The sequence below is a fragment of the Helianthus annuus genome, chromosome 9, assembly GCF_002127325.2.
Source record: "Helianthus annuus cultivar XRQ/B chromosome 9, HanXRQr2.0-SUNRISE, whole genome shotgun sequence".
Lineage (NCBI taxonomy): Eukaryota > Viridiplantae > Streptophyta > Magnoliopsida > Asterales > Asteraceae > Helianthus > Helianthus annuus.
In genome coordinates, this window is record NC_035441.2 from 130948334 (window position 1) to 130958803 (window position 10470).

Here is a 10470-nt window from a genome sequence, read left to right on the forward strand (position 1 = left end):
AAGCGAGCTCGAGCCGAGCTTTTAACTCATTTGAGGTTGTTCTGAAAATAGCTCGAGCTGAGTCAAGTCGAGCTCGAGCTTTGGGTTTTACTAGCGAGATGAGCTCGAGCTCAAATCAGTAGACTCGAACCGAGTCAAGTTCGAGCTTTATAAAAACATCACGAGCTGAGCTTGGGCTCGGCCGGACTCGTTTACACCCTAGGAAGCACAGGTCTAACCGTTTAGGGTCCACAAATGATAAAGGCAATGTTAGTTATGAAATTTTGAGTTGGTGTGGTTTTTAAGTTGAATAAAATGGAATATCGTTGCCTGTCAAAAAAAAAAAAAAAAAAAAAAAAAAAAGGAGAGAATTTGTTGTGGATTGTCCCCTCTCTCTCTTTTTGATTTGTTGTGGATTGTCCCCTCTCTTTCGTTTTTAAAAAAAAGCAAATTATATGAATTTGTTGTGTATTGTCTCCAATCTCCCATTTACTATTTTTGTCTTTCTCTATTGATGCACGTGGGTTTTGACTTTTGCGACTAAATTTTATCGTTAATATTAAAAAGTATTAATCTGATAATTAGGGATCTCAATATCCCATATAAAACTAATTCAATTCACGTTTTCAGTTCCTATAAAAAAGAACAACTGACCAATTCCATTCCATTGCATGCATGCTTGTTAGTCACTATTCTGCAAATTAACAACATCCTTCAATTCCTCTAAATCAATCTCTAAAAACATAATAATTATCCTTTAAATCAATCTCTAAAAACATAATAATTAATGGATCCAGAAACCCAGCACTTAACCACCTCTAGTGCCACTTCCTCCTTCCTCAACACATGTTTCAATGGTCTCAATGCTCTATCAGGTTACTTGTATTCTTTTATTACATTTTGTATGTTATCTGGATACTATACCTTACATGTCAATAAAAGGTTTTGCGACCATGGGGTTTAGCGGGAGTAGGATTTTACTGGGTATGTTCGCTTATGATTTTTTATTTTACACTCAAAATTGTTGATGATCTTTTCAATTCTTAGGTGTCGGGATTATAACGGTTCCATATGCGTTGGCGGCAGGAGGGTGGTTGAGCTTGCTACTGCTTTTCACAATAGCCATCTCAACATTCTACACCGGTTTACTTATTAAAAGATGTATGGATACTGATCCTACAATAAGAAGTTATCCGGACATTGGAGATCGTGCATTTGGTAAAACCGGTAGGATCATCGTATTAATCCTCATTAACATGGAGCTTTATTTAGTTGCTACTGGTTTTTTAATCATGGAAGGTGATAATTTAAGCAATATGTTTCCACAAATGGACTTTGATATTTTGGGGGTTCATGTAAGTAGCAAGAAAAGCTTTGTTATAATCGTTGCGGCCATCATTCTCCCCACTACTTGGTTGAATAACATGCGACTTCTTTCGTATATATCAGCAAGTGGTGTCCTAGCATCTTTGATCGTGTTAGGCTCAGTCTTGTGGGTTGGTGTGTTTGATGGCGTCGGGTTGCAGGAAAAGGGTAGATTAGTATCTTGGAACGGGATGCCTTCGGCTATTAGTTTGTATGCTTTCTGCTATGGTGTGCATCCGGTCCTCCCTACTTTGTATACTTCCATGAGGAACAAACATCAGTTCTCAAAGGTATGTACTAGAAAGTTAACATCTTTGGTGTGCAATTGTCCCCTTATGATGTTTGTACTAGATGTTGGTTACTTTATTGTGTTAAGCAGAAAGTAATAGATTATAATTCTTCTATTATGGGTTAAAAAATGCAGGTGTTGCTACTATGTTTTGTTTTCAGCACAGTTACTTACTCTTCAATGGCAGTTATTGGTTACCTCATGTTTGGTTCAAAGGTAGAGTCACAAATTACCTTAAGCCTTCCTACCGACAAAACAAGCTCACGGGTGGCAATATTCACCACCCTGGTGACTCCTATACTTAAATATGCACTACTGGTGACACCAATTGTCGACTCAATCAAAGAACGATTGCTATATTCTTTCAATACAAAAAAGTATAGCCTCTTGATCAAAACATCACTCGTAATAACCACGGTAGTTGTAGCCATAGCACTTCCTTTCTTTGGGGATTTGATGTCACTTGTGGGGGCGCTTTTAATTGTCGCAGCATCGTCTATATTGCCATCGTTGTGTTACTTGAAGATTTCAGGCACTTACAAGATATTTGGACTTGAGTTGGTGCTTATTGGATTCATTGTGCTCATTGGGATTTTGGTTGCAATTATGGGTACTTACACAGCATTGGCAGATATACTAAGGAAACTGTAAGCTAGAAATTACTAATTGTGAAACTAGAGAGCATTGAGAATCTTTGTAGTTAGAATTCAGGTTTGTAGGTTATGTGTAATGCATCCCATTCTTTTGAGAACTATGAGTTAACATGGATTAGTTGCGAAAAAAGTTTAACATCTTTTATTATACTCACAATGTTACTACTGGTTCATGGAAATAACATGTATGAGAATGTTTTGCATCAACCAAGCAGAAACTCACCTCAAATATTCTTTGTATAATTTGCTATGTTCTACGCTTAAATACTTGAATTTCGATTATTAGATTCTTGATATACACTGATTTGATTTATCAATTTCTAATTATCCGCCCACCTTACACCGTAAACGATTTCATCATGTATACGAATATATATATATATATATATATATATATATATATATATATATATATATATATATATATGGTTTTCAAAAACACTCTAATATTAACTTAAGACCTTGAGTTAAACTTAACATGTGTTTCTTTCTTAAAACCTTTGTGTGCCCTTTCAAGTTTTAGAAAAGATTTCTTTTAAACCAAGTCCTTAATTTTGTCACTAGACCTAAATCTTAATTTACGCCTTTTGTAAATTAAATTCATAACGGGGCTCACAAACCTCTTCCCCTCTCTCCTTCACATACGTCGGAACCATCTCTCTCCTTCACCCCCCCCCCCCAAGGACACCGGTGACGTCCTTAGCCTCTCCATGCCACGTGGCCTCCATATCGGCGTCCGTGGAGTGAATAACCATCAATTGGGGCCACTTATTAATCAGCATGCAATTTTTGGGTGTTATGAATTATCTGTAGTTGATGTGGTCAGTACTATAGATAAAACGTTGACGATCAAAGTCACAATGATGGTGAGGAAGCTAGTGTAACAGTTTCGATGCACCGTTGTAACATGACACTCCATTAGAAACAACATTTTTTTAAGAAATAGAAACTGCATTTTTGTCATAATTAGATAAAATAAAGTCATAGTAATGAGAACAAGAAGCATATTTTATTCTTAAATGCCTTTTAGACATTTGATACACCTTAAACTTTATATAGCTAATTTAGTAGTAGTAATTAATTAGATGTATGTTCCATAAATCAATCAAGCCTGCTTCTTCTTCTTCTCCAAATAGTAACACTTGTTCTGGTATTTCAAGATCCCCCATACCACTTGCCAAAATCCCATCTCAGGCCACAAAGCTTTCGGAGAATACAATAAACTGTTGGTTGATTGCCACAACAAAAAGTTGCTAAGTCTGGTCTCACCTGAGCTCCTCACCAGTATATCAGGATCAGGAGCCACCCCCATATACATATGCTTCTCCAAATCCACCACTTTTATCACATCATCATCATCATCATTAACAATCCCATCGTCGTTCTTTCCACTTGATGCAAGTGCCAAACTCTTCTCCTGACAAGCTTCATAGATAGCTCGCGGGATCTCATGTGACGAAGTATATGCCACGCATACCAAAAGATAAGTCTTGGTGTTTTTAGCAGTGGCTTCCATTGCCTTCTCAGCAGCAAGTCGAACCGGCTCATCCAGTCGATTCAGATCACCAATAAACAGCACTCTAACGCCGTATCTGTTTACCATATCCAATTCTTTCAAAAACCCTTGAATCTTTTCATACATTATATCCATAACGTATTGGACTTCATCCGGGCGTCGGTTGAAGTTATCAAGACTGAATGCATACACGGTTACATACTTCACTCCCACCTCGTAGCAGTATTTTAGAACCGACAAAAGGGATAGGAAACCGGCTTTGTGGCCTGCGCCCTCGTCCAGCTTCCACTTCTTGGCAAACCTTCTGTTTCCGTCCATGATGAATGCAATGTGTTGTGGGATTGGACCTGATGACATGAAGGTAAACAGGAGTCTTCTCATGGTGCTGATTAAGCCTCCTAACCACTTGCTAATCACTCCAGATTGTCTTTCTTCTTCCATTCTTTCTGTCACTTTTCACAAACTTCACTTCAAGATTCGTACCAGGATCATCTTAAAGATTCTTAAAAATGATAAATTTCTAAAAGTAAAGAATTCATGTGTTGAAGAATCTGAAAGTATATATGGTGACTAAATAATTAAGAAAAGAAAATACTCATCAAGAAATTTTCAAAAACTTTTAGATTTCGTCTATTGGGCATTTCATCAATCACCTGAGGTGTGATCATCGATCAAAACTTTAATAATCACAATTCACAAATTTACAACATTGATCGTCTTTCTGTTTTTATAAAGCATCACACTTAATTATCCATGTTCTACACATATTCATCTCTACTTTGAATTCTGCAGCCCTTCAAGATTCATTCATATAGGATCATCTTAAAAGATTTTAAAAAATGATCAATCTTTAAAAGTAAAGTGGTATGACTGGTATCTAAGGTAGTGTTCATTTCACAGAATGGAATGTAATCTTGAGGGAATTGGAATGTTGATTTCACTCCTTATTTTGTTGGTTTCAACAAGAAAATGAATTGAATTGAACAACAACATAAGGAAGTGAACCTACATTCTAATTTCATCCAAATTTCATTTCATTTGCAAAACAAACACACCTAAATTACAAATCAAATTTCAATTTCTACGCGAATTCCAATTCCAATTCCAATTCCAATTCCATTACAATCTATGAAACGAACACTACCTAAGTATCTTCAAAGAATCTGAAAGTACAGTGTTAAATAAATAAAAAAAAAACATGTAGAACTTTTAGCAAACTTTGTGCTTTTCTCTCTTAGGCATTTCATCGAACACCTGGGGTACGATCATTGATCAAAATTAAAAAAAAACAAAAAAAAACACAACTTTATCATAAAACCCTATGAAATTCCTACACAGTAAACCGATTAAACACTGTCATAACCAAATCATGTGCAATCTATCGATGGAAATCACTAGTAATAGAAGAAAATACTGAAGAACTTACATTGAAATTTAAGAGTTGAAGGAAGATAACCCACTTGATTTCTGGAGTTAAACTCTAATGAGTTGTTTATCACACAAAGAAATAGAGAGAAAAAGACGTGAGTGATGAAATTTAAAGGGGAGTTATCTTCAAGAACATTCCACACGATAGAAATTTGGAGGCGGCAATTTTTTTGTACATTTGCGTTCATGAAATTAAGCTTTCCATGAAATATACGTGACTCTGACTACCTTCCTTCTTTTTTGTATTATTTGGTAAATTATATATGCTATATATTTTGTAATAAAATATGACTGATTTTTTAGAAAAAAAAACTTTTTTTAATAATTAAAAAGTAGAATACGAAAGGAGGTTTTTCTATATTTATTGGGTTTCCTCCTAAATTGGTGTATAGGCATTATGCGTAGTAGAGATGGATATGATCGGATGATTCCGCTAATAGCACGATGATACTCCAGTAGTCCGTCAGTGATCCAAATTTGCCGTTCAAAAAAAATGCCAAATAAGATAAGAAAAAAAAAATCTTAGATTCAAATAACATGTAATGGAACCAGTTCCTTATGATTTTAGGGTTATTGGATTACATAAATTAATTAGAAAAAGAGAACAATATTACTTAGCCCCAAACTAAAGTTAGATAGACCAATAATAATTATTAATGTTCACAACTAGTATTGGAGTCCGTGCTTCGCGGAGGAGTCGTAAGAGGATTCTCGTGAGTATGTATTTGTTACATGATATATCTATGGATTATTATAGACCATGGAGGCTTTAATCTAAACGAAGATAAAAATAAATAATATAGACCATGTACACCTTAATCTAAACGGCAATAAAAATAAACAAGCAACACGATTAAATAAATTTTCTAGAGTTCAAAGTTTGCCTTAATTATAATAAGTTAAATAAATAATAAGTAAACTAAAAAAAACAAAACTTATAAAAAAGATAAAACAACATATATTTGTTAAAAAAGAAAAAAAAAGATATCTTTATTAAACTTCAAGGGCCGTGTGATAATTTATTAAAGTTCGGGAGATAAAACGTAAATCCTTTATAAAAAAGAGCTATTATTATACTTCCGTATGATATAAATCTATTAAAGTTCAGAGTGTATAAATGTAAATCATTTATAAGAAATGAGTTATTAGAGTTCACGGGTCCGGTCTATGCTAACTTTATTAAATTTCAGGGTTAAAAACTTAAATTAACTAAAAACACAATAACATTGTTCCTTAAAAAATTGATCAAATAAACAAATAATATTGTTAACAATTGCTTTTGTTATTTGTGTAGAATTGGTTTTTGCTCTACCCTTCACGGCGTGAAAAAACCATATGTCACCAATCTAGTGGACTATGTGACAAACTCCTAATGGCATGGTAATTATTCCCTTAGTATTACACCACACGTTTCTTCGAGAATGTGGACGATATCAGTTTGGTTTATGACGACATCGACACGGTATTGGCGCTTGACATAGCAATCGAAAGAGATAGCAAAAAAGTAAAGTCGTAGTATACTTAAAGGATATTGACACATATTTTATGTCGATTAAAATTATGCTAAAATTTTTAACAAACATAGACCTATTCCATACATATCACGGTAATATATGTATAGGGGAAGGTTCATTTGAGAAAAAATTTAATGTGAGAAGATAAAGAAGAAAGGGCATATTAGTAAAATATTATTTCATTTACAATTCATATCATTAATTTTCTCTATTTAATTAATTAGTCAACTAATCATTAATTATCCTACATATTTTTTTTTTGAAAGGAATTATTATCCTACATATAATCTACAAACCCTACACATATCAAAATTTTCCTACATATACCCTACACATTATAGAATTTTATCCTACATAATCGAAATTTATCCTACACACCTCGAAATATATCCTACACAACTCGTAATTTATCCTACACAACTAGTAATTTATTCTACACATTAAAACAAGTTGTTTTTTTTTTTTAATTTAGAAAAAGTATATATATTGAAAAGGAGTTACAAATTTAATTTAGTTAGTTATTAAAGGGGAAGAATACAAATTAATGATTTATGTAAGTTTACCAATATACCCTTATATTAAAATTAAATGCAAATATTAAATGAAGTAAAATGAAACATTCTTATTGGTTGAAACTTCTTCTTTTTTCTTCTTACAAAAAAAATCTTCTCATTTGAACCCTCCACTATATCTATTATATATAATAAATGAAAGTTATTTGGGCCACGTGTCTGATGTATTGTAAAATACATCTTTATTCGCGTCCGTTTTAGTCGTTAGATATTTGTTTTTAGTCCATTTTTAGCGTAGAATGTACATACTATTGATATTTTGTGATTTCTAGGTCTTTACAGCCAAAAGAAGCAGAAATGAGTTGAAATCTGGAAAGGCGAAAGGCTGGATCGGAACGAGGGCTCGGAAGCAAGAACGAAGAAAAAAATCAATTCTGGAGCTTCTAGGCGGGCCACGTAAGTTTAAGTTACCTTTTACGCGCCCCGCGTCAACTTAAAACAGGATTCCGGAGATTTGAAATCCGGGCGGGCCGCGTAAGCTTATGCTTACGTACTACGCGGGCCGCGAGAGATGTGTATACGTGCAGCCCACTCAACAGGCAACGACTAGTAGGGTTTTTTTTTGAAGTTATAAAACATCATCTTCATCAACAGTCGGCATCATATACGAATTTTGGATCTTGAAGCACCATTGAAGGTTGTTGAAGGTTTTTGAGCATCTTGGGAAGTGAGGAATCATTCGGGTATACTCCAGGAGTATTCGAGAGTGAAGACTACGGGTTTTTGCTATCCTAATCTTTCGTTCTTCGTTCGTTTTTATGTGTAACACGATGAATTCAGATCTGTTTATGATTTTCTTTATGTTCTTGATCATGTTTTCTGGCTAAAAACCTTTAACTACCTAGGCTAATGACAATAGTTTAATAAAGTTTGGATTTTTATTCGGTTCTTGGCGTGGTTATGGATTTTTCTTGTATTGTAAAAGCTTTGGGAATTTAACTTGGTGTATATGCGTGCTTGACAATTGTTTTATCACTGTTTATTGCTTCGTATAATCCTTGGTGACGGTCTTTATCACATAATAGGGTTGTGCTAGGGTTTTTGATTTAGGTGACGGTCTTTATCACGTAATAGATCATTAATCCTTTAGGGTGAAAATCTAGTAAGTAACCTTAGAAGTAATATTCGGTAATTTAATAAAATCAAGTGTTCTTCTAATCTTGTCGCTGTGAGGCTCGAGGTTATTAATAGGTCTCGGTTTGGTTTATAAGTCCTTAAACATTCCATTGTCTATTAAACCAAGATTAAAACCCGTAGTTGCTTTAGACTTTCGCGCTGTGAGGTAGATTGTCTTATATAGGCACTTTCAAGAAACTAGAGGACTGTGAGGAAATCTAGAAAACCGGTAAGCGTAACAGCCTAGGTAGTGCCACAAGAATCGCCTTGAGAGTGTTTGAGGGGCTTAGTGGTGTCTTAATAGGTTTAGTATCCAAAGATCCCGGTTCCATACCACAAAATTATCGAATAGAAATCCATTCTGAGTTTAGCTTGCGTCTAGCCTAGGTAGTCTTCATCATCTTTGGTCAAAGTCTTCGTTCGAGTTTGTGTTAGTTGTTTAGCTAATCTAGTTATTTGTTATTTGCATTCTTAGGATTTTTAGAAAACCCCCCCAATTAATAAACAAATTAGTTAAAGTCCGTGTCAGTCTAAGTCTAGATAGAGTCATTAGCGTAATTAGTAGAGTCTCTTGGGTTCGATACTCGGACTTCCTTAGGCTATACTGCATTGATTGGTACACTTGCCGGTCATGTGGTTTAGGATTTAGAGAGTCTTAGTTTTATAAATTTAAAGCTTAGAGAGTCTAGTTTAGGGTTTAATTTAGTTAATTTAATTGAACCACTTTTAGAACATCAAGTTTTTGGCGCCGTTGCCGGGGACTCTTTGGCGATTGCGTTGATTACTTTGTTTGGACTTAGTTGACATATTACGTGCTATTTGTGTTCGTTGAGTCGTAGGAGTCAAAAAAAATAATAATTGCTTTAGTGTCTTTTATAGTTTGTCGAGTCATCCGTTAGAGTCTTCTTACTTGCTTGCCTTCGGTTTGTGTAGTTGATGCCCCATACGCGCTCGCAGGGTCCACCACCGCTTCCGTTTGCGATCAAGACTTCCGTCTCATCTTCTGCACTCGAGGTAAGTTCTTCTAACTCACCTTTGTTTTCGTATTCCGCCCCTGATCTCGATTTTCCACTTTCACCAAAGACATCACCCCACGTTTCCCCACCACCCTCCCGTTCTCGTACGCCTAATCCTCCACCCGCTATGGCGAACCGCACCGTTTACCAGCAGGCTACCACCGGTTTCACCGGCGCTACTTCACCCATCACCCTTCCGAACATCGCGAATGATAGGTCTTGGCAGATTCCTTCTTACATCATGACAGCCATCACCAATTCATGCCAGTTCCATGGTCGTGACGACGAGGATGCACCCGCTCACATCAATCGCATCACTCGCCTTTGCAGCACCTTCTCTATCGAGGGGGTGAACCTCGATGCTCGATACCTACAGGTCTTTCCATTCTCACTCGCTGGACGCGCAGCCGTCTGGTTCGATTCTCAGCCCGCAGGCACTTTCACTACTTGGGCAGGTCTTCGTGATGCTTTCTTAGCCAAGTACTTTCCCCCAGCCAAGGCGTCTCGCCTTCGTGACCAGATTCACTCCTTCCACATGGAGCCTGATGAGCCATACCACTTAGCTTGGGAGCGTTTTCAGACATTGATCTCTCGTTGTTCTCAGCATGGTTTATCTGATTGGGCGTTAGTTGAAAAATTTTACAATGGTCTTACTCCCGAGATTAGAGCTCGTTTCGATACTTCAGCTGGAGGGCAGCTTATGGGTAAAAAGACAGTGAATGAGTGTAACAATTTGTTTGAGAGTTTTGCCCACTCTGATATGGATTACGGCACTATCAGCAGGACTTCCATTCCTGTGCGTACCTCCTCGGCCGGTCGAGGGGTAAACCAAGTTAGCTTGGATCCATCGGTAGCTGCTGTAGTCGAGAGTTTGAGGCAAGAGATGAGACAAGGCTTGGAAGAGATCAAGAAGAAAGTTGATAGGTGTGAGGTATGTAGAGGGGGTCATGATATGATAGATTGCCCTACCATTACTCTTGAGCAGGTAGAGTACATAGCCGGTCAGTCTAGGGGTCCCACAA

The 10470-nt window shown here is 36.2% G+C and overlaps 2 protein-coding genes across 3 annotated transcripts; one reads left to right on the forward strand and one right to left on the reverse strand.

Moving 5' to 3' along the window:
* The first annotated feature begins 661 nt into the window (after positions 1–661).
* Positions 662–2452, forward strand: LOC110878708 (amino acid transporter AVT1I). Its single transcript, XM_022127061.2, has 3 exons — positions 662–854; positions 1027–1634; positions 1769–2452. The coding sequence occupies exons 1-3, from the start codon at positions 767–769 to the stop codon at positions 2282–2284; spliced, it is 1212 nt and encodes a 403-aa protein (XP_021982753.1). The 5' UTR covers positions 662–766; the 3' UTR covers positions 2285–2452.
* Positions 2453–3216: 764 nt separating this feature from the next.
* On the reverse strand, positions 3217–5453 carry LOC110878709 (dehydrodolichyl diphosphate synthase 6). Of its 2 annotated transcripts, none has more exons than XM_022127064.2 (2): positions 5229–5453; positions 3217–4254 (listed from the first exon to the last, which is right to left on the reverse strand). In XM_022127064.2, the coding sequence occupies exons 1-2, from the start codon at positions 5416–5418 to the stop codon at positions 3392–3394; spliced, it is 1053 nt and encodes a 350-aa protein (XP_021982756.1). In that variant the 5' UTR covers positions 5419–5453; the 3' UTR covers positions 3217–3391. The 2 variants fall into 2 exon arrangements, with proteins under 2 accessions (XP_021982756.1, XP_021982760.1); XM_022127068.2 differs by having other exon boundaries at positions 3217–4248; positions 5229–5413.
* Positions 5454–10470: the final 5017 nt, after the last annotated feature.

Coding starts and splice junctions, on each gene's coding strand:
- LOC110878708 (XM_022127061.2), top strand. CDS start 767: ATGGATCCAGAAACCCAGCACTTAACCACCTCTAGTGCCACTTCCTCC. Junction 855..1,026: donor TGGTCTCAATGCTCTATCAG/GTTACTTGTATT, acceptor TTCAATTCTTAG/GTGTCGGGATTATAACGGTT. Junction 1,635..1,768: donor ACAAACATCAGTTCTCAAAG/GTATGTACTAGA, acceptor TAAAAAATGCAG/GTGTTGCTACTATGTTTTGT.
- LOC110878709 (XM_022127064.2), bottom strand. CDS start 5,418: ATGAACGCAAATGTACAAAAAAATTGCCGCCTCCAAATTTCTATCGTG. Junction 4,255..5,228: donor TTCAACTCTTAAATTTCAAT/GTAAGTTCTTCA, acceptor GTTTGTGAAAAG/TGACAGAAAGAATGGAAGAA.